This window comes from Nycticebus coucang, chromosome 9, assembly GCF_027406575.1.
Source record: "Nycticebus coucang isolate mNycCou1 chromosome 9, mNycCou1.pri, whole genome shotgun sequence".
Taxonomy (NCBI): Eukaryota; Metazoa; Chordata; class Mammalia; order Primates; family Lorisidae; genus Nycticebus; species Nycticebus coucang.
The window spans coordinates 90,751,364-90,775,768 of record NC_069788.1 but is presented as its reverse complement, the minus strand read 5'-3'; the positions used below and the strand labels follow the sequence as shown (position 1 = coordinate 90,775,768).

Below are 24,405 nucleotides of genomic sequence, written 5' to 3'. Positions count from 1 at the left end.
GAAAAGATAAAGAGACATACCTTGGTTTATTTCAAAAGCAGCCATCTATAAAAGTACTTGAAATTATTTACATGTGTTTAAAATTGAAAGTAGTATAACAGACTGGGTGCAGGGGTTCATGCCTGTAATCCTAGTACTCTGGGAGGCTGAGGTGGGTGGATTGCTTGAGCTCAGGAGCTCGAGACAAGCCTAAGCAAGAGCAAGACCCTGTCTCTACTGAAAATAGAAAAATTAGCAGGATGTTGTGGCTGGTGTCTATAGTCCCAGCTACTCAGGGGGCTGAGGGAAGAGGATTGCTTTAAGCCCAAGAGTTTGAGGTTGCTGTGAGCTATGATGCTATGGCACTATACCCACAGTGACAAAGTGAGACTCTGTCCCCAAAACAAATAACAAACAATAAAAACCAACAAAGTGTAACAGTGACGGGAGTGAACATGCCTCCCTGGTGTCAGTGAAACCAGGTTTAGATTCAGATTCTCATTGAATTTGAATCTAAATCTAAGGGAAATCTTTCAGGTTTACTTTGAAAATAATGCATATAGCTGAGTCCACCGAGGTTGAGGACTTTCAAGTATATTATTAAAACTTATTGGGGGGGGGAGGAAGGGGGAAGGAGGGGGATTAATGGGATTACACCTGCGGTGCATCTTACAAGGGTATATGTGAATCCTAGTAAATGTGGAATGTAAAGGTCTTAGCAAAATAACTAAGAAAATGCTACAAAAGCTATGTTAACGAATGTGATGAAAATGTGTCAAACGATCTATGAACCAAGTGTATGGTGCCCCACGATCATACTACTGTACACAGCTATGGTTTAATAAAAAACAAAAACAAAAACAAAAACAAAAACTTATTAGGAACCACAGCAATTATTTAGAACTTTGATCAACTAAAGGTTATTTGAGGGGAAAAGTATTTTATTGCTGATATTGTTTAGAATTGATGACACGTGGTAATAAAGCAAGTTGGCTTTTAGTTGGTATTCCAGATAACATTACATGCAGGATATCTAGAAAGTCCATAAGAAATTACTCAAATTGTAGCACTGTGAAACAACCACCATTTAATTATGTTCATAGATTCCGTGGATCAGAGATTTGGACAGGGCATAGGGGACACAGCTCGTTTCTGCCTGGTAATGTTTGGGATCTCATCTGGAAAGACTTGAGTAGCTGGGGACTGAGATAGTGGCTTGTAGATCATATATATATGGGCTCGGAGATGGGGTGAGTTGGAGATTAGGCTTAGCTGGCACTGTTGACTAGAGACCTAAGTCTTCACGTGGCTTAGCCTTTTTATGGCATCATGGCAGCATTCTAGGAGGAGTATCCTGATAAGGAAGTTTCTGAAGAAAGAACATTCCAAGACAGCCAGGTGGAGCTCCATGTCTTTCCATGAGTATCCTTTCTGCCATACTCTGTTGGTTGAAGCAGTCACAAGCCCATCCAGATTCAAGGAGAGGGAAACTAAACCCCACTTTTTGATGGGATGAATGTGGACGGCACTCCTGTGGTCATAAATCATTTATAATTCTTCCCACATGCAAAATTCTGGCTGGAGGTCCAAGGTCTCATTGAAATCAGGTCCAGATAAAGATGAGGCTCTTTGGTTTGGCTCCTTAGGTATTCTTCCTTTTGCTGTGAATTCCAATGAATGAAAGAGACAAGCTATCTGCCTCCCACCCAGCCAGCATTCCATGGTGATACAGGGATGGGTGACTGCAGTGGTCACTCCTGTAAAAAGTGAGGGCAGGAGAGGCACACAGTCACTGGTGCATCCAAATTCTGGAATTCGACAGGCATATGCCATGTGTTCCTTGTTAGGGGTCAGTCCTGCTTCCCGGGAACGCATCTCTTTGGCTCTCAGTTCCTTTTTCTGGGAGATGCTCATTTTTCTCATTAAAAAGTAGCCTGCTCTGTTGTTTATAGCTCAGTAGTTTTATGAACTTCCTTTTGCTCATAGAAAAAGTCCAAAAGCATCTTCTTTGTGGGCTATCTCGGTCTCTTTTAATTCACATTGATATAATTCCATTAAAAACACTGTAAGATTTTATCAGATTATAAACCCACATCATTAAACACAAGTCAAACGCACAAATTTCTTTGGGGTTAAGTCCTTCCTTGTGTCCTCTGTAAGACTGCTGGGAACAATGCCTTTGAGATTTTCGAACCTTTAATATTTAATGAAGAGGATGCTAAAGCAAGTTCTTAAGATCTTTAGAAGGCCTTTTGTCTGTCTAAAAGAATCTATGGTATCCCACATTAAAATTCTGAGTTCTTTTTCAAGGGCTTTATATTCAAGGCTTTGTCATTATTTCTCCCCTTGAAACCACATTTTCCTGATATAATTCCATTATATTTCTATTAAATTCAGGGCCCTGAAATTTTAATGTTTGCCCTGAAACTTTTTCTTACCTTGAGAAGGCTATGCTGGCTAAAAGACTGTCTTGAATTCAATATTTTCCCTGTAATTTCTAGTTGAAGACAGGTTAATTCAGTCTTCTGTTTCTCTGTCTCCTCTCACAGCCTCTGAGCTCATAAAAGCTCATGCAGGGGTGGGGAAACTGCAGCCTTCTATTTTAATAAAAATCCTTTATTCTATTTATTTATTTATTTTATTAAATCATAAACACATAGATCATGTATACATTAATGCATTTATGGGGTACAGTGTGCTGATTTCATATACAATTAGGAACGCTTACATCACACTGGTTAATACATACCTCATCTTGTTTACTTAATTATTGTGTTAAGACATTTATACTCTATACTAATGGATCCGACGTGTACGCTTGTATTATGCACCATTGGTGTGATCCCACCATTCACCCTCCCTCCATCTGACCTTCCCCTTCCCTTCTCTCTCCCCTCCTCCCTCCTTCATCTTGGGCCATAGTTGTGATCTATTCTTCATATGAAAGTGTGAGTGATTGTAAATTGGTTTTATAATAGTACTGAGTACATTGGATATTTTTCTTCCATTCTTGAGATACTTTACTAAGTAGGATCTTTTATTTTTATTCATACATTTTTGTTCATCTTTTGTATTTTTTTTTTTTATTTTTAAAACAAAACTAGATTTGTTCTGTAAAATTTGAATTCAGTCAAAAGAGCACACTTTAGGACCAAGAGCACACTGTAGGGGGCGTGGGATGGGAGGGTGGATGTTCACATCTTTTATACCCACTCTTGAATGATTTGGAAAGCTCTTTGGACACACGCATGGAATATGAGGTGGTGGCATTTCTAACAGGCTTGGGGCACTTTTTTCTCCTCTTTTTTTGCAGTTGTCAGGGTGTTCCTGACAGGTCCTCAGATTGTTTCATAAGGATGCTGACTCACTCCCTTGCCTCTTGGCAGGTCAGCTTGAGCCATAGCCCCCCTGAACTTTGGAGTCTGTCTGGTGCTATACCACTTTTCTCATTTCCACACTTCATCTGTCGTTCCCATCCTCTAGCTGGTGTCAACAGCGGATTCTGTGAGTGGTTCTGGTTGTGTTTGGTACATCCCCCCTGCCGGAGGCCATCACCTCAGCACAGCACAATGCCTGCCTGTCCTTGGATGCAGCAAGGACAGATGAGCTGCAATGGAAATTTGCTCTATGAGTGGTGGATAAAATAATTCTGAGAGAGTTTATTCTGAGAGTTAAAATTATTCCTTTCCTACTCCGATGCGCTGTGATGTACACTCTCTCTGGACCACAGCTCTAATTTTCTTTTCTTCATGTTTCTGCTGAAAACTCTCAAAATGTTAACTCAAAATAATCCCCAGAAAGTGTGGCCCCTTCCTCTTCCTGCTGTCCCTGTGGCTGAGGTAGCCTTACCAGGGCTTCCTGACAGTCCCACACACATGCAGAACCTTTCTACTATTCACTAATGGCAAACACTTCTCACCTTTATTTTCACCTGTGATTGACATTTAACCTGTTAGAGAACAACTTGCATTTTGGAAACTATGGCACTTTAGGAATGTGTTGCCACTTCTGGTGGCCTTAAGTTTGCATTTATTCTGATGCTTAGCCGAGTTTACCTCAGTGGTCAATTTTCATTGATTGCGCTTTTTTCTTCTTCTAGAATTGCAGTTCCCATGTTAGAAGAGCAGTTGTCACCTGCTTTTCAGCAGGGTGCTGTGGTCGTCACGGAAACAGGCCTGTTCGGTACTGTAAAAGATGTCATTCGAATCATCACAGTAATGAAGTGGGGGCCGCCGCGGAGACCCACCTCTACCAGACCTCCCCTCCCCCCATCAACACGCGAGAATGTGGTGCTGAGGAGCTGGTCTGCGCGGTGGAGGCCGTGATCAGGTAACACGTGGTCTGGTAGCAGCTTCCCCCAGAACATGGCCTTCACCTTGATCTCACCTCAGCACACTAAGATGTGCATATTTAATGCAACTTCAAACGCCCTTTGCCTCACAGCTCACCCTCCCACAGTATTGCAGTGATGCTATTTTAATTCATGAATTCAATGACTATTTTTGCTAATGGCAGTTTATGTGCCAGGTACTGTGCTAGGTACTTGGGAGGTAGAAGATAATAAAATACAATTTTTGTCCTTGAGTAACTCATGTCCGGACTGGAAAAACATAAGCACATCATTGTGGTCCAGTTTCAGGAGCACAGTGCTTGACCAGGGGCTCTTAGGTCAAAGGGAAGTGAAGGTACCAGTCAGAGTGAGGGGTGGGGATAAAGCTGGCTTGACTAAGAGCAGAATTAGCCAGTCAGGAGGGGAGAACTAATTACCTGCCTCCAATAAGGTGCAGGCAACTCCAGGGACTGTGCCACTGGAGTAAATCTTTACCTTGTGGCGTCAGGCGCTGAGGCTACAGGCTGCTGGGTTTTTCTCCTATCACATGACAGAGAAAGTAGCATTTGACATGATAACCTCTAGACTTGGTCTCTTTTGGTTTAGTATTTACGGATGCAAGAATTTTTGAATTCAAAGAAATAATATTAGAACGTGAGTTTTAAAGGATAGGGACCAAGTCTTTTGTTTCTCTTATCCCCATGGCTGACACATAGTAGAAAAGCAATAAATGTTTGTCAAATCAAACATTATGGAAAGTTTGGAGATTAAAAAAAATCCACAAACTATCCATACTGTTATCATCATCATCAATTTTGCCTAGGTTCCAGTTTTATTCAAATGCATGTTTTTATTTATATAACTATAATCACAATGTAGCCATAATTTTTGATATAACATTATACTATTAGCTCTTTTCCATATGTGTAGTTTCCATATTTATTATTGTTTAGTGGATATGTAATATTCTTCTAGATAGAACTTATTTTCCTCTATCATTAGATATTTAGATTGCTAATCTATCAATAGATTTTTTGTTTTTTACTTTTATACTTCTTAGATAAACGTTTTTGTCCATAGTGCTGTTCCTATATTTTTTATTTTCTTAGCGTAGATTACCAGATGTGGGCTGACTGGTTCAAAGGATATGAATTTTTTTTTTTTTATTGTTGGGGATTCATTGAGGGTGGATATGAATATTTTAATATTCTTGATGTATTACCAAATTGCTTTTTGAAGCTCTATATAAGTTTACAATGCCAGCAGTGCTTATAAAGCTGTGAGGTTTTGCTTCACTCTTGCTAACATTGAATAGTATTTTTAAAAATTGTCACTTGTTTAGCAAATTGAAAGAAGAGTTATCATTGCTTCACTTTCTTTGAATATGAGGTATTAAATGTTTTTACATTGCGGTACAAGTTTCTCACTCTTTTCTTGTATCATACATTTGCAATCCACATACCTTGATGGTAGATATAGGGGAAGCATTGATTTATAGGAGGTTTGTTGGTGAAACAGAAGTCTTGATTCTAATTGATTAGGGAAAGTGCCTCCTATGCCTCAGTTTATTTATCTTTGAAATGGGAATAGAATATAAAATAGTAAGGAAGTGAAGTGAAGCTTCCTGGACAGATGCCTGAGAACTCATAAAATGTGTGCTCTAAATAGGTCATGATCTAGAATGTATTTTTTCATAGTCTAACTTAAAATCATCCCTCTTTGGCAGCTTGTTGAAGGAAGCCGAGTTCCATGCTGAGCAGCGGGAGTATGAACTGAATCGACGGCGACAGCTGGGCCTGTCCTCTTCCCACCATTCCCTGGATAATGCTGACTTTGATAACAAGGACGATGATAAACATGACCAGAGGCTGCTCAGTCAATTTGGAATATGGTTCTTAGTAAGAAAAATAAGTGAACTCTTTTCCATTTTCTGATTTCTCATTCCAAAATTGCACTGATGAAGAATTTCTCCTATTCTTTTGAAAGGAATAAAATAGCAAATAGTGAAAACTTAACCTTGGCAATGGATGGTCTCCTCTAGGGTAGTTGCTCTGACCCTGACCTGCACATTAGATTTGCTTAAGAAAGGTTTTTAAAAATAACAATGTCCAAATTCCATCCCAAATTCTCAGGAATTTTTAAAATTTCATTCAAGTGTCTTATTTTTATTTTATTTTATTATTATTTCAGGTTAATTTGAGGGTGCAAAGAATTAGGTTACGATGTTTGCATTTGTTAGGTAGAGTCCCCTCTTATAATTGTGTCCTGCCCCCAAGATGTGTCATACCTCTTAACTTTGTGCCCATGAAGTGGGTGGACATCCTGCCCTTCCTTGTTCCCCTGCTCCCAACTTTGAATTGATTTGAATTTTTCTCTTATGTGGGTGCATATTAGATTGTCTGCTGACTTCATATTAGTATCGAGTACATTGGATTCTTGCTTCTCAGGGAATTTTTTTTTTTCAACGCTCCTGGCTATAGATTTTAACCAATAGCAGGTGTTAGAACATATAGTGCCAGGGGCTAGAATAGTTGAAATGCACCTTTTTCATGGGAAACAGGAAAGTTGTTAGTATATATTGTCAAATATATTAGATGCAATATAATTTACAGATAATTCATGTCCCATCATGTATATACATGAACACTTTTCTTGAACGTTCACTCCCTATGGAGTTTTTGGTGTATTTCTGACAAGTCTGTGTACGCCAGAGAAATTATAGCCTTATACGTGGAATGTGATTGTTATTGACTGGTTTGACTATAACATTCATTCAGTAGAGATCAATTGTGCAGATCTAAAGTCCCAAGCAAGCTTAATTTACCACCAGTTTTGCAGAGAGGCAGGCTTTTGTTTTTGCCCATTGGAGACATGTATTAAGTCTCCACAGCAACATACCTTTTATGGTTGCATGTAATTTCCTGAAAAAGTCTTTACCAAATTGGAATTTAATTGTCAATTTTTCATGTCTCACTTCTGAGACACTGACACTATGGCTACTATTGTGAATTTTTTTTTAATAGCATCAATTATGTTAGGACTATTGTGAATTCTTTGAAGACAGAAATAACATTTTATTTATTTTTGCATTCTTGGGCACTGCTAAAGGACTTGATAAATGATTATTCCTGAATGAATGAATGATGTTTTAAAAAGTCTATTTATAATGCTAAATTGGGGGGGTGGGGCTCCTAGGTGTCAGAATTATGACTGATACAAAATTCTTAGCAAAATATAATCATTTTAGAACTGAAATGTATACATATATTTTTCACTGAAGCAGGGTGTTGATGAAATATCACTTCACAGACCTAACAGTTTAGAAGGATTTATTTAATGCATGTTACATAATAGATTTCCTGAGAAAGCAAATGTTCATTGGAAGGTGAAATCTTGAGGGAAAGTTATTATTGCAATCCGTCCATCCCTGTAGAGAGGAACACAATTTCTGGATAAATGATCATTTATTAAACTGCCTGTTTCAAATGGGTTATCTGGGACATCATTTTTTCCTGTTAAATGTACATATAATGCTTTTGAATGGAGGCTGAACAAAGTCTGACCTGACTTCCTCCAGGTGAGCCTCTGCACGCCCAGTGAGAACACACCTACCGAAAGCTTGGCCCGGTTGGTGGCCATGGTGTTTCAGTGGTTTCACTCTACAGCATATATGATGGATGATGAAGTTGGAAGTTTGGTGGAAAAACTGAAGCCACAGTTTGTCACCAAGTGGTTGAAGACAGTATGCGATGTTCGCTTTGATGTCATGGTCATGTGCCTTCTTCCCAAACCCATGGAATTTGCCAGGGTAAGTGAAAGTCCATAGCTTGAATCTTGCTGGAGAGGACCCAGGGAAAAGTGCTACAGTGTCTGTAGAAGAGGACAGACATCTCTGTTTATATTAGTTAATATACCTAAGTGAGTTTAGTATAGTAACTACATTTTGGGTGATGTGCTTCTTTGATGTTGGTTTGGGATGGGGAAGAATGCCAAGATGAATTTGTGAGGTATCTAAGAATTTAAGGAAATATTCTTTCTTGGCACTGATGAATTTTTTTTTGTTTGTTTGTTTTGGAGATGGGGTCTCGTGATACTGCCCAGGCTGGCCTTGAACTCCTGGGCTCAAGTCATGTTCCTGCATTAGCCTCCTGAGTAGGCAGGAAGCTTAATATTTTCATTAAGAAACAAAGAATCACACACACAAAAAAGCCTTCCTGTGAGATTGCTCGAGCTCTGTCCTGTTCTGGCTTATGATATATGGAGAGGCTACCATTCAACTAGGGGAAATGTCTGTTTTTGCATGTATTTCTAGAGATGAATGATAAAAGTCCCTGTCCTGTCATTTAAATTGACAAAAAAGGTCAGGGACTGCCAAATGCTCCCATTCCTTTGGCTTATAGGACTTATTTCTCTGTGCTTATCCTTTTGCTTCTGCCTCAGTGGTTTGCAGACAGAAAAACTCCATCTTCCTTGGGTACAACCATAATTTGTACCTAACCCAGTAAGGTGGATATCCACAATCAATTCTGGGCAACACTATATGAAATATTTTTGCAAAGTACATTCTAAATTTTATTTTTATTTGTGGTATTTTGTTTCCTTTCAAAGAGGTCTTGAGGCAGTTTTCAGTTCAAAACTGTGCTAAAATAGTACATTTAAGGATAAAACAGCACACAAATCACTAGAGGAGTAGCTTTTGGTTTTCCAGGTCTCAGAGTGATCTGTGCATTTATCAGGATATACTTCTTTCTTCTTTGGTGCCACCTACTGCCTCACTTATAAAAAGGAATTTTGCATAATGGAAAATTCCCAGTACCTGGCATTCTTTGACTGTGTTGTTGTGTTTTCTATCATTATTTCTCTTGGAATAGTAAAGAATTGATGTGATCTGATTCTAGAAGATAAGAAGTGATTATGTGAGGAGGAAAAGTTTTCCTTTTCCAATTTAGTTTCAGTGTTTGGGGGCCTGCAATTTAACTAATATAGATTAAAAGGAAAGACACAAAGTTTATGAGTACACGTGGAAGATCTTAGTAATTATTTCCTGAATAGCCAGAGATAAAAGACTTAGATATCAAATTTAATAAGCTTAACAAAGGGTTTTTTGTTTGTTTGTTTGTTTTTTCTCATAAAGAGCTTCAGTGAGAGGATATGGAAGGTTTTGATGGGCTTTTTGTTACTGTTGGAGCTGGGCAGGAACTATATCCATGGCAGTTGAATTCATGGGAAACTTGAGGAGGATTAATGGAGGTGTAGTTCTGGAGGCTCTGCTTTTGTCAGATAATGGAAGTTCAAATAAGATTTCTTTCTGTATCTTCTTTAGCTCAAATGTTTTCACTTTAAAATAATCTTTATACCAATTTTGGTGAGTTGAGCAGATCCCAACATTTCTCCCATCTGAAACTTCTCTTGAAGTTTCACACACACAAAAGAAGCTAGGTTGATTATTTTGGAGAGATGATTTAGGTTAGAAATGTAAGATAAGAGATTAGCAAAGGGGGAAAGCAGCACAGATTAGAATGAGGAAACAAAAAGAAAAGCAAAGATTAATGGTTGGGGTAGATTATAAACTTATTTTCTGGGTCCAGAAGGCAGCTAGTTGAGAAAGTTTCTGGATGTTGGGCTTGAAATATGTTTAAATGGTGGAGAGCATCATTGTGACAGTTATGTTTATTTCCCAGAGCAGCATGTAAAATGTGGGTGTTTGGTGAACTTCCTGATTGGCTGAACTTGTAGTCATACCTCCTTTAAATTTATATCAAGTTGTCCAGTTTTAGCTTATAGGGTTTTGGGACAAGGCAGCCAAGAGTCTTAATAATGGTCTAGACAGTTAAATTAGGTTTTGGTTTCTCAGTGAATGTCACATCAGGAAGGTGGGTAGATAATTGGTAACATTAATTACTGACAAATTGTTAACAGTAGAATCCAGTTTACAAAGAGCTGAAAAATATCTCAAAGATGATGCTATCTCAAAGAATCTGATAACTTACAAGGGTAGGTTATAATTTTTCATTTAACATAAAATTTCCCTCTACAGTCACCTGCATTTTGATAAAAAATAATCAAAGTAAAATTTCTTTACAAAATTACTCATTAAATTTAGTCTGATTGTGTACATAAGTGCAGCAAAAATGGTCATTTATCACTTAGGCAGGGCTTTTCAAAATTCATGTTATCAGAAGTTTTTCAAGGAATCTTAGATTGTACTAGAAATCTCTTGATGCTAGACACCAAGCTAAGCTTTTCATCAGACTTCCTCTTTAATACATGTAAGCTTGAGTTAATTTCTTTTTTTTGAGGTCTCCAGAATATTCTAGGGTTCCTGGGCCTGACAGGAAATGACCCTCCTTACTCATCTATAAGGCTGTGAACTTTGTAAGCCAGGTGTTGGGCCAGTTTTTCCAAGAGGGCTTTGAAAGTTCTGCCTTTATAAAGTTAATCTTAATTTCTTTAAACTGTCTGGTCAAATCTGATTCTATACACATTTTCAGCTATGACATTTCACAAAGCCTTGGTAATGTAACTGAATTCCCCAATTATTTCCTGTTCCAAAGAGAACAGATTCTAATTGAACTTATGAAAGTATCTATAATGCTGTGAAAATAAAAATATTCAATAAGAGTTTCTGAATTCTTGAGGAATAAAGTAGGGAGAAAAAAGATAAATGTTTTATTTTTGCTTACAAAGGTATAATCTACCAATTGTTGTTAGTTATAAAGAGCTTAAACCAAAAGAAAAATAATATAATTATTTAATTATATCAAATAATCAGTAATATTTCAAACAAAAACCCCATAAAAATTATGTGTATAATCATTTTTAACAGTTCATTCTGTCCTATGTAATTCATTCTTGTTCTGCTTGATTGAGTTAGCAGTTTTATGAACGCTTCTGCATTTCCACTAGAATTCTGACAGTGTTTACTCAATCCAATGATCATCTCAAAGTTATCCAAGCAATGCCATCAGAAGCCTATATCCTAGAGCACCTGTTATAGTACTCTCCATGAGTCTCAGAGACAGTCCTTTTGTTGAAGATAAGCATTCAAGCTAGTAGCTGATTACAAGAGCTTTCAGAAAAGCATCAGAGTAAAACAATAACTAGCTGAATGATAAAAGCCTTAAAATGGCCATAAGGATCTGATGAGATTTTTTTTTTTTTTGAGACAGAGTCTCACTTTGACACCCTCAGTAGAGTGCCTTGGCATCATAGCTCACAGCAAATTCAAACTCTTGGGCCTCCCAAGTAGCTGGAACTACAATGCCTGGCTATTTTTAGGGATGGGGTCTTGCTCTGGCTTAGGCTGGTCTCACAGGCTAAACCTGTGAACTCAGGCAATCCACCTGCCTCAGCCTCCCAGAGTGCTGGGATTTCAGGCGTGAGCCATTGTGCCTGGCCTGATGAGAATTCTTTATGGCATCGTTGACAGGGAAATGTTCTTCCTATGACAGTGGTCTCCAACCTTTTTGTCACCAGGGCCTGGTTTCATGGAAAACAATTTTTCCACGGACAGGGAAGGACATTGCATCTCCACCTTAGATCATCAGGCATTAACTTCTCATAAGGAGCATGCAACCTAGATCCCTTGCATGTGGAGTTTACAGTAGGGTTCGTGCTCCTATGAGAATCTAATGCTGCTGCTGATGTGACAGGAGGTAGAGATCAGGGGATCGTGCCAGCAGTAGGGAGTGGCTATTGTAATACAGATGAATCTTCTGTATTGGCTAGTGTAAATACAGATGAATCTTCACTCAATGCTTGCTTGCTGCTCACCTCCTATTGTGTGGCCCAGTTGGGGACCACAGGCATATGACATTTAAATAATAAGTTATAACTGATAACATTTGCCATTGTTGTCTACCGTCGAACTAAGAAGCACAAGGACATATTGTGACAGCAAGCATTGCTGAAATATTTATAACATTTACCCATACAAATACAATCTAAGGAAGGTTAAGCAGCTCTTCTTATTTGATAGTATTTCTATGGAATTCAACTTATCAAATAAACATAATTGGTTTAATATATCTTTTTATAAAGTGAGAACAAATCTTTTGAGATTGTCAAGGGGTCCTCTGGAAAATGTCAAAGTCCTTTCAAGATCAAGATTTTATTTTGAAAAGGCAAAATATCAAAAGCTGTCAAAATGTCAAAATATTTGAACACTTGATTTACCAAGATTACAGGTCACAATGAAACAAATCTTATTTATTTAACCAAAACAAGAGATGTTGAAAGTAAATATAGGACTAACGTGATTATAAGAAACAAATAAAAATTCAGCTCTTTTAACCTTGAGAAAGCTTGGTTCTTTTAAATAATCCATGACATGATAAAGAAAGCATAAAGCATAAGAAATTATTTTGATGAGACACGGAATATTTGTTTCTGTCTTAATTCCTCTGGACTAAGTAGCTTATAAGCAACAAAAATAATTTTCTCATAGTTCTGGAGGCTGGGAAGTCCAAGATCAAGGCAGATTTGGTGTCTGGTGAGGAACTATTTTCTGGTTCATAGATGAAACTTTCTAGCTGTTTCCTCACATGGAAGAAGGGGTAAGGATTCCCTTTGGGGTCCCTTTTATATGGGAGAGATCTGCACTCACCATATGATCACTCCCAATAGGCCCTACATCATCATCTTGGTGATTAGGCATAAACCAATACATAGAAAACAGAGAAAAGGAAGGACATCTCAAAGCGGGGGATTACAGGTTATAGATGGATTTAAAGAGTCTTTGATTTGTGACTGGCTAAAGAAATGAAGCGTTGTCAAAGGCTTGAAGTGTTTGAAGTTAGAACGAGGAAGTCTGTTAATCAGAGACAAGCCCTAAAGTTTAGGACATATACCTAAACTTAAGTGATCTACTAAGTAAATCCGTGATTTAGGTTTTGTTTTGTGTAACCTTAGGTCTGTTACTGAGTTACAAAGGATATCTCCAAAAGGAGAAGGAAGCATGACAAGGCATGTTTGACTGTTACCTGTGAGTGATTGTTCTTGGTTCTTGTATTTCAAGACAAAGAATTGAAACCAAAGCAGCAGAGTGAAAGGAAAGAAGTTTATAAAGCAGGTGCACTTTCAGACATGGAAGAGGATATCAAGAAAAATTGGCAAGTGGTAGTGGACTCCAGAATAGGGGTAGTAGCGAGCACATGTCCAAGCAGACAGTGGCGGTAGGGTCTCTTCAGGTCTCTTCTTTTCTTTCTGCTTTCTTGCATCGTTGTCCCCTAGGCCAATGAGAATGTTACCACAAAGACATTTGCACTAGAATGTTTATTATGGCTCAATTCATAATTGCCAAGTTGTGGAAGCAACCTAAGTGTCCATCAACCCCTGAATAGATCAACAAGCTGTGGTATGTGTATACCATGAATATTATTCAGCCATTAAAAAAGATGGAGACATCAGATCTTTTACATTTACCTGGATGGAGTCAAAATACATTCTTCTTAGTAAAGTATCACAAGAATGGAAAAATAAATATCCAGTGTATGTTGTGAGATATGAGTGCAAGCAGTGCTGCAGAGTATAGGTCCTGCAGTTGAAATTGTCTAACAGTAAAGGAGATCACCACTCTCTTTGGCATGTGACAAGAAATTTTTATTTTACCACAACTTTTATAGGCAGTACTGCACGTATGCATCATAAATCAATAATCCACCAGCTCTAACTCAAAGACCCAGGCCCTAACCACCTGGCACCAGGATGTCTACAGCTTAGCTGATAACACTTCTAACCTTATCTAAAGTTGTTTCTTTTTAAAAATTTTTTTTTTATTTTTTTGCGCCTCAATTTTTATTTTTATTTATTTATTTATTTTTTATTGTTAAATCATAGCTGTGTCTAAAGTTGTTTCTTATGCTAAGGAACTAAAAGTAACAAACCATAAAACCAAAGCTCTGGGAGGTCAAACAGACACAAGACAGAACTCCAAGGGACCAAATGGTCATAAAGCTTAACTTTTAACAGACCATCTGGAGGCAGTCATTCATCTTCAGGGAGTAATTTGGAAATTCCTGAGATATACAGGTATCTGCTTGCAGATCTGCCCCCACGACATCTGCCCCCACGACATCTGCCCCCACGAACTTAGGCTCTAAATCAAATCTACGTGATTAGGTCCTTCGCCACATATGGAGTTCCATCCAGGTTTTTTCCTTCCTTACTCTCAAAAGACTTATAACTTATTCTCTCAGAAAGGAACTGCTTAAAGGTTATTTTATAGGCTTTCCATCTATAAGTGTACTCCATACGAATATGAAATCAATATATAAACAATTTCATGCTCATAAGAACAATACAACACTAATCTAGTCCAGTTCAGGGGTACAGGGAAGCAGGAGGGGGGAGGGAGGAGGACGTTTGGCAGAAGGAGGGAGGGCAGGAGGCGGGGTCTCCCCTAATGTGCTCACTGTGAGGGTGTACAGTGATAACTGGGTGAGGGGCTCTTCTACAAATGGAAATTTTCCCATGGAAGTGAGAACAATGTAACCTAAGAAATGTACTCTCATATTAATTTGAAAAAATTAAAAAAATACTCCCAAAGTCCATTCGGGGGTAATAATTTACAGTAAGGATGATACAGTGAAGTCAGAGTCATATGAGGTCGCTCTTGCCCTCCATCTGTGCAGGTACCTCCCAAAGGGCTTTCCTCGAATTGGAGCCAGCAAGGTCTTACTGTAATGGTTACAATGGCAGCTTGTTCTCATTGATCTATGACTCTGAATTTATTCCTATCATTCCACCCTACTGCATTCCCTGTTCTGATCTCCTGCCTCATGACCTCCTCTCTCATGGCCAGCAACTCAGCTTTGGGGTATTTCTGGGGTCCCTTTGGCCAAGAGGGTTTCCTTTAACTCATCTGGGGAGCTGAATATTTTAGTTTAGTTCACATTTTTAAAAACTAACCTAGACTAGAGTTCTTGTAAGAGTTTTATGAAATGATTTGCCAATAATCTGTGGCGGTAAGGAGATACCACATACACATAGATATATACAAACAGGGAAACAGATACAAATAGAGACTTGATAACTTTCAAAGTAATACAAAGTTCACTAGTTTATACAAGAGTTGGTTTTCATCTTTGCCCTGATTTGTTTGAACTGTGTTTCTGGCAGGTAGAACAAGTTCATTGTAAGGGCTAAAGGTTTTTATCAATATTTGTGGGAGAAATCTTTGAGATATTTTTATTTGCCCTGATATGTAATCTCCTAGAGGCTGCCTCAGGTGGTTGTTTTAGTCATCTATGAAGCTTTTTTTTTTCTTTTCTTTTATTGTTAAATCATAGCTGTGTACATTAGTGCAATCACCTGTACCCATTCTAAGATGCACCATAGATGTGGCCCCATGAAGCTTTTTTTTTTAAAGGCTGGGTTGAGCTAAGCTAAAAGGTGTCATGACCCCTAAGGTCCTGGTCTCAGTCGCTGCAGGAAGGAACCAGGCATGACACGGATTAGAAGTACAAGCTTGCAGGAGGCGGGCTAACCTTAAGGGCATGGTAGCCCTGAGCCCCCTCGTGGGGGAGGGGGGGCTCTTATAAATAACGGCTATTTATTAAGGTTATACAAAACAGGTAATCGACATACACAGCAGGTGTGGAGAGCTAAGGTAATTACATACGAGGGCTGCATGCCTAAGGACTGCCACGTGCTTTTTCCTCCCGTGTTCTTTCCCCACAACCCTCATGAGGAACTACTAAGCATCAGTGTTTAACACATGCTTACTAGTGAGTGACGGATCTTATCTCATTCCGGAACACTGAGTTACTTGGGGGACTGCCCCTAAGTCACAACACATCTCTAGACTTGCCAGGAGACTGTCCCGTTCTCAGTGTTTCCTTTTAATGTGATAAGAATCAGTAACTGTCCTTTGCAAGCATGGTGTCCATTCCTCTACAAAAAGGCTTTGAGTTTTGTTATTATTATTTTTTTTAATGGGAATGGGGGTGTTAATTATCAGAAAGGGAAATAAATTTCTTACGTTTTATAGTAAAAGGCAGTAATACAAGTAAAAGTAAGGAGCCCCAATTCTGGAGCTAAAAGCCAGAGTTATTTCATTGGATGTTTCCTTTTTAGAGAGATGGCTCTCAGGTTTTAGTTCTGGGTGGTAGAAGATTTACATCTCAGAGTGGGATAAAAAGGCAGACTTTTAAAGTAACTACTCTACGACGGTTTGAGGGGTATACCTGTATTTGCCTATTATCAGGTTTTGGTCTGGGACAAATGGTAAATTCTCCTGGCAGTGTTGAGGTTTAAGGAGGATAGGGACTAGTTGGGAAAGTGGACAAATTTGAAATGATTGTCTTGAGAATCTGCAGTTTTTATAGGCTCAGGCTGAGGCCTAGTTGATGAAAGGGCTCAGGGCTCAGAAGGCTGAGGCCTAGTGCAACTATTCATTATGATTTTTCTTCTTAAGTGCAGAACACTCCCTTTCCCAAAGTCCTGGCTTTTTATAGTATCTTCAAGCCTTTTTACATAAATTGGGGAACCTTTGGGATTGCTAGGAAGAATAGGTGTTCTTTGGTTTACTCTTAGAGCCACATTTTTGTTTTTGTGATGATTGATTAAAGGCCTGGGCAGTTATTTTTAATTCTTCCAAGAAAGGGGTGGCACAGTCCCTTGTTCTCAGTGTGGGGTACCACATGTTTTGGCAGACAGTGTAAGTTACCAATGCAGGCTGGGGCCAGTTTGCAGTGATGAGCACACTGGTCTTTACTCATCAACATGCACTCTCCCGGAAGCCCAGGCTGCAGACCGTGTCTGCTTCTACCTCTGCATCTCTGCTTTGATCTCTCTTCATCTGGGTGGCCTCCCTATTTTCCTGTTAGCTTGGAGCTTCAATCTTCAAGCTAAAAGGCTAAGTACAAACTCACCTGCTAGTGAAGCTCCTTACATTATTTCTTCCTTCTCAGAACTTTGATTCTCTATAAACCCATGGAGCAAAAACAGAACTTACTGCTTTTCATAGACATTGTTTTGAGTTGCATTTGACTAATGTGTTGGATGCTATACATTCATTCTTCCTGTAAAATAACAGTGTGTTTTCTTTTGTGTCCATGTGCATCTGAGCCTCTTTTGAGTTCTGATAACCAAAATTCAGATGTTTGTCTACATACTAGTTTATTTAGGTTGTATTCAACTTGATCTATTGTACATAAATATTAATAAAATAAATGATGTGATAAAAAAAAAAAAAGAAAGGGGTGGCAGCCTCAGTTATAACTTTAAGGAGCTGGCCTGCCACTCTGACCACATTATTTTGAGTTTACTTCTTTCTATCAGAGAGATTTCAGACTGGTATGAAAACCAGAAGATTCTTGTGTTCTAGGCTTCTAGATTTACAGCTAGGTGCCTTTGGGGCGTATTTATAAATTGTCCCACAGAATCTTCAGGATGATTCCTGCCCTCTGAACATATTTTTCCATTTTAGCTCAATTAACCTTTAAAGGGAAGTCCTCTATAGTTATTTCCTATCGGCTCTAGAATATCAGCCTCCTACTGGGCTTTTGTAGGAGGAAGATGGTGAAGGGGAGTTAATGGTGGGTGTGAATTTAAATTTTTGTTCTAAATCTGGTTTCTGTTCTTTAATTTTGAAAAGAGAGTCTTTTAGGCTGGCAGTGATACTTTTTTTGGCATCCATCTTTCAATTTGATCCTTCCATATGAGTAATAGGACTTTTGTTTAGGGTGAGTCTTTTTAAATATAAAAGCTTTTCCAAATCAAAGGATCTACCATCTGGCCATTAAAAATTTAAGATTTCCAAAAGCATGTTCCAAATGTGATTCAAAACCAAAAAGCTTTTATATGGCTTAACCATAAATTATATAGCCAAAGGAACCTCAGCAATCATACTATTAAGGGGAAAAGACCCAAACTCTAAAATAATTTAAAGAGGTTTATTTTGAGCTGAACATGGGTGACCAGCCTAGCACATGGCCTCAAGTAGTCCTGAGAAAATGTGCCCACAGTAGCTGGGTTAAGGTTTGGTTTTATACGTTCATGGAGACAGGAATTACTCAAAAGACCTTAAGTCAGTATGTGGAGGGTATGCATTGGTTTGGCCCCAAATGGGGTGGGATTATAGTTTATAAGTGGGTTTAAATGTTCTTTGGTTTGTAACTGATTCAGGAAATGAAGCTTGGCTTAAAGGTTTGGAGTGGTCAGGGATGTCCAATATATTTTTTTTTTTCCTGGCACACATTGGAAGAGTAATATGTGGCTACACATTAAAAACACAAACACAAACAAAAGCTGATGAGCAAATAAAGGGTCTGTGCATAATTTTCATGATATCTGACCCCAGATATTTGAGGTCCAGTCAGCCAGCAGCTGGGGACAGGGAGCCTTAAGATTTTATTTTAGTTCACAAAATAGAATTAACTCTTTTGGAATAATCTGAAATTCTAGGCATAATAAATATTTACAATTGAATACATTTAAAATAAGGTAGTTTTCCAAAAATCTGGTATTACATGGTCAAGACTTGTGGTCAGTGAACTTGTTACTATTGGTGTTATAGGATGGATGTGAGATATCAAGACCCAAAGTCAATTAATATAGTCCAATTAGGAAGTCTTTATTAAAGAAAAGACCGAATGGCCAGCTGTCCCCCCAATGTGGAGAACAGCCCAGCCCACCGGTAGAGTTCAGCTTGTATAATGTGGGCTGATGCAATCTTGGGTGAGTTTGTGTGATCAGAAAATTGCAGAGGCAGGTATTGTTTAAATGCTTACAGGGTATACAGTAAAAACGATCACAGACATCCAGTCACATTGGTTTAGTCATTCCTTTTGACAGTCTTTCTAGCCACCATGTCTGGTTGGGCCTCTCAGTGTGGTGGGGGTCGCGGAGGGCAAATTGGGGAAATGTGGACTAGTTTGTGCAGCTCAGGCTTCTCAGCACCACTACCTCTGCTTCCCCTTTTTTCCTTCTGTCTCCTTTAATATTTCATTAAGCAGTAAACAGTTTATTATGATTTCACTTATACTATACTAAATGTCTAATGCTTTCTACCTTTTATCATTTATTAATCTTTTTGTTACCTATTTTACCTACTCCTAAATTATTGTTAAGCCTTAGTAACGTCCCTAAACTACTGTTAAGCAGTCTCTCCCCCCGCCCCATTGATTGTGTCTTGCTGATTTAGCAAGAGTTTAAGGGTGAAGCAAAAAGGAAGGCAACAAAGGGGGAGGGGGGTGAGAGTGACAGGATTTTTATCCCATCTCATTAGGGCCCTGGAAATCTTCCCTTTACTCACTGATGGTTTGCTAAAAAGTCAATTCAAAAAAGGCAGATTAATTGATGAAGAGGCATACAAAATTTATTAGTGTGTACATAGAACTACAGAGAGATTGGCCAACCCCTCAGTGGGGTGCAGAAGTTTGCATACCATCTTGAGGTCATAGAAAAAATAGGGGCTCAGAGCGTGGCCGAACTCACAATGTTATGGTGGTAAATCAGGATATAGTAGCAAAACACTGTGTGGTTATGGGAAAGAGAGAAGAGGAGGCATGGCTAGCAAAGGTGGTCTTGTTATGTAGCTGAAACCTCACAGGCAGCAGCCCTCTGAAAGAAGAAGTTGTTTCTTAAAGGTGTCAGACTCACTTTCCCCGATCTGGACATGGGAAGGCCTGGTTGTATCGTGTATGTTCTTTATAACTCCAAATCTCAACCACAAAGAGCTTTGCAGGGCTACTTCTGTTTCCTGGCTCTCTCAGGCCATCTCAGAATATGTCAAAGGAATATATTTAGAGTTAACTATTTTGTTTTCTTCATTATTTTGATGCTTATAATAAGAATATAGGATCTTTAACATCAAGATTATAAATAACCAAAATTTTAAAATTCATGATCTTTATTTCTTTTCCTGCTCCAGAAAATTAATATATTATCTTAATTAGTTTAAAAAAAACAAACATCTTTTTTTATTTATGGATTCAACCAGCTTTAGAAAAGTCTTAGGAAAAACATTACAACAGAATCCAGCATAGGGACAAATAGCACTCTGCACTACTGTGGCTTTTATCTCCCTTGGTAGAGTGCTGTGGTATCACAGTTTTTCATAGTGCAATACAAAATGTACAGTGTTAGAAAACTGTGTTCTTTCGAAGCACAAGTATAACTGTGTATATTATAATGTGTTTATCACACTCTGGGAATAATAATGCTCCAATAATATGCTCATCTTGTGGCTGGAATTTCTCTCTCTGCCAAGTCACTGGTCTCAAGGTTCAAGAATGAATCCACAGACCACACAAGTAAGCAAAAGGACAGAGTTTATTGAAAGAGAGAGAAGGAAGTCTCCGCCAGTAGCAAACCAATAGGAACCCAAGTGGGAAGCCCATGTGGGCCTCTGTCTAGGGGTTTCTGTATCATGTTTCCTATCCTGCTGTTAGGAGGGTTTGGAGAGATGGAATGTATGTCTGGAACATGTTGCATTTGGCCAGGGGCCTGTGGGCAGAAAATAATTTTAAAACTGGCATGCTATTCTTGTAGTCCTTGCCCTACACGAGGTAGTAGGGTGTGTGTTCCCTGCTCTGGGAGGGACAGCAGAGATGGGATACCAATCACGGTGCTTTTTTTCACGACCTCGTTTTGGGTCTTGAGAATGTGGCCTGGTAACAACCTGTTTGTGCCCAGAGATGGGGTTCTCTGATGAGACAGATTTCTGAGCACACCCAGGCCTAGAAAATGAGAGGAATCTGTTCAGCCCTGAGCGGGAGAACCCTGTATCAATCTTATTAGTAATAAATCTTTGGAATTTTAATAGATGTGTGATTTGAGAAGTCTGCAGTAGAAAGTTCAAATTCAGTCTGTGATCAATATTTGTATATATTCGTAACTATATTTCCGTTTTTGTCACTAATGGATCCTGATGGTTTATAGATTCTTTCAAATAAATCTCATCCTGAAGATTCTTGACCCAGGACTAAGATGTGATGGATCGTGGCCTTTCTTTGTACTCATATTTTTTAGGAAGTCCTTGAGTATGATTTTAACATATGCGTTTCATTCATTTTCCCTGTGCTATGGAAACCCCATCAGGTTGGTGGATACTGGGATAAGTCCTGTAGCACCGTGACTCAGCTGAAGGAAGGTCTCAACAGAATCCTCTGCCTGATCCCTTACAATGTGATCAATCAATCTGTGTGGGAGTGTATTATGCCCGAATGGCTGGAAGCTATCAGAACAGAAGTCCCAGATAATCAGTTAAAGGAATTCAGGGAAGTATTAAGGTGGGTAAGTAGTTTAATGAAGTCACTGTAATTATAATGATATCTAACATTTATTGAGAATGTACTGTGTGCCAGGCACTCTGCTTAGCATTTTATACTATGATCTCACTTATTTTTTTAACTATCTTATGGAGAAATTTGAAGGCTTAAAGTGAAATAACTTCCATAAATCAAGCTGAGATGATTTGGCATTATCTAGGAAAGATTTTGTTCTTGTGGAATAATAGATATACCATATTGTTTGTTTATTTTTGAATATAATTATGATTGGTGGGTATAGGAAAGTGTAAAGGAGCAATGGTTTTAGATGCTAGGCAGAAACTCTCATTCCTTAGAAATGCAGTTCCGTCCCTTAAACAGAGGATGAGGACAAATACCAATTACTTATAAGGTATCTATTTCAATGACACAAATTATTCTTTCAATGAGACATGCTAGTAACAGTTTAGAACACAAACTCATCTAAACAGTTTGACTCCCCAAACAGGGCATAGTTAGAGACGCTTTGGTGGTATCAGTGAAACCTAATTTATGCACTTTGGTCATTTACTGTTATTACTCTGCTTTCCAGCAAAATGTTTGACATTGAGCTCTGTCCTCTGCCTTTCTCAATGGAAGAGATGTTTGGCTTTATTAGCTGTCGGTTTACAGGATACCCTTCCTCTGTGCAGGAGCAAGCTTTACTATGGCTTCATGTAAGTGAACAATACTTTTGATCATTTTGGGAGATAGTTCTTAGATTCCTGAGGTGAGTGGGCAGAAGTTATTGCAAAGAGTCTGTAAGTCTCTCTGTTTGCTAAGGACTGTATGTAGACTAATATCTCACGTACATAAACAAGTGACTGAATATCAGATATGTGTATCTCTAGTGATGGCGAATGGATACAAATTTATGCAAGAGTAGTACTGAAGTCACAGCTGCTTTTGATCCTCATGCATTTTTCGATCAATGATACAAAAAGGTATAATTGCTTTCCTAGGGATTCTGATAAAGCTTTGATATTAAACAGGCCCTTTCTTTGGAAAGGTTGAAAACTACTCATTTAGGGAGTAGTTCATGCTACTTCACACTCTGCTTTCTGGCAGAATGTTTGCCATTGACCTCATCTTCCCATCCAAATTCCTTCCCCTGGAATTTATACAGGTTCTTGGGGTGAATTCTGTTCTAGTTCTGTCTGGTTAGTTTTTTTGTCTTGTTTCTTTTTCTGATTGTAAGCTTCTTGAACACAGGGCCCACTAGATCTTCTTTTTGAATTTACAGCCCTCTTTACTCTTTCCCACCAGCAGCTGGCATGCGCTTTGTATTTAGTGGATGTTCAAGAAAAATTTTTAAAATTGAGTTGAGTACCTGATATAAAATTTGAACAGTTTCCAAAAATGAGGACGCAATCAAAGTTTAGGTTAGCTGTGGGGACAATTGCCTTTCTGTGTCATGCAAGGATGGGATCACATATGCTCTTCTGGGTTAGAAACTAAGAACACTATTTTTTTTTTTTTTTTGCAATTGAAAAAATAGAAAGGGACTATTTCTTTGAAAAGTCACCTTTGGGATCCAGAATTTTAATTTTTTTTTAATCCCAAAATAGATCTCAATAAGATCATTCTCATTTTTGGAAAGCCAGTCTTTCTAGAGATGGTTAGACATTGCCTCATTTGGGCACCTGTTAGCCATACCATCTGGGGATAAACGGGCAGGATTATAAAACTCTGTGTCCACCATTGCTACAGCAGTAACTATTGGAATGTTTTATGCACTGGGCTTTGATACAGCTTTGGTTTGCAAGACAGAGTGCTGCAGTTGAAGGAGGTTTTAAAGCCCTGTTCCAACCATTAGGAGCTAGAGCGGACTCTGTAATGGTTAGAATTGACTCATGTGTTAATCGTAGAAGCATGTACAGAGCTCTTATATGCCAGGAACTGTAATAGGCACTGGAATAAAAATGGGATTGGAAAGAGTCTTTTCCTCACACTTCCTCTGTTCAAGCAGCTCACAGTGGGAAGGTAGTATTAGATAATTAAATATAACAAACAAAGATAATTGCTTTAATAAAGGTATGCATAACATTATCAGAAAGCAGAGAAGAGGGATGGATTAATTATGTTCTGAAGGAAGGCAGCATCTGTTTCCAGAAAATTCATAACAGATAAGGTGACTTGATTTTGGCTCAAAAAGACATTGAGTGTATGCCGGAGAGCAAGATCAGGTGGGGCAGTCACATCAGAGTGAGGATGGGCTGGGGGAAGACGGCTTGAAGATTGTACTAATCCAGGAGAAAGGTGGTAAGCTGAGGCACGAGCAGTGGGGATGGAGAGGAGATAGCATCAAGAGAAACTTTGACGTTTTACTAGAAAGAACATGGTGACCTACTGGATGTTGGGGGTGGGGAATTGGGAAGATTCAATGATAACTTTGATTTTGTTAGTATGAAAATTTGAAGATGATTGTGGTGATACAGTATGTATAAGGCTAAATGTTTTTGTGTTCAATAGTTTGCTTTGGGAAAAAATGTGAACTTTAAAAAAACAAAAAAACATAAAACTACATTTAACACTTTTTTTCCGGGGGATATATGCTTTTTTTTCCTCAGGTATTATCAGAGTTAGATATCATGGTTCCACTTCAGCTATTAATAAGCATGTTTTCTGATGGAGTTAATTCTGTCAAAGAACTGGCAAATCAAAGAAAATCAAGAGGCAGTGAACTGGCAGGGAACCTTGCATCTCGAAGGGTAATTACTGCCTCACTGTTCTTGTCTCCCTTATTAAGATTTTAAAACCCTTGTCTGTTACACCAGGCCTGAAAGGACTATCCAAGAAGCTTCTCTAAAAATGCTTTTGCATCGCGCCTGTAGTCCCAGCTAC

General features: G+C 38.6%; 1 protein-coding gene across 10 annotated transcripts in view; it reads left to right on the top strand.

Moving 5' to 3' along the window:
- Nucleotides 1–24,405, top strand: part of UNC79 (unc-79 homolog, NALCN channel complex subunit) — a 261,375-nt gene that overhangs the window by 117,085 nt on the left and 119,885 nt on the right. For all 10 annotated transcript variants that reach the window (XM_053603363.1, XM_053603359.1, XM_053603354.1 and 7 more), the window contains 6 exons: nt 4,079–4,308; nt 6,036–6,207; nt 7,887–8,117; nt 21,353–21,543; nt 22,115–22,238; nt 24,132–24,272. In XM_053603363.1, coding sequence (XP_053459338.1) covers nt 4,079–4,308; nt 6,036–6,207; nt 7,887–8,117; nt 21,353–21,543; nt 22,115–22,238; nt 24,132–24,272 — 1,089 coding nt within the window. The remainder of the gene's footprint in view (nt 1–4,078; nt 4,309–6,035; nt 6,208–7,886; nt 8,118–21,352; nt 21,544–22,114; nt 22,239–24,131; nt 24,273–24,405) is intronic.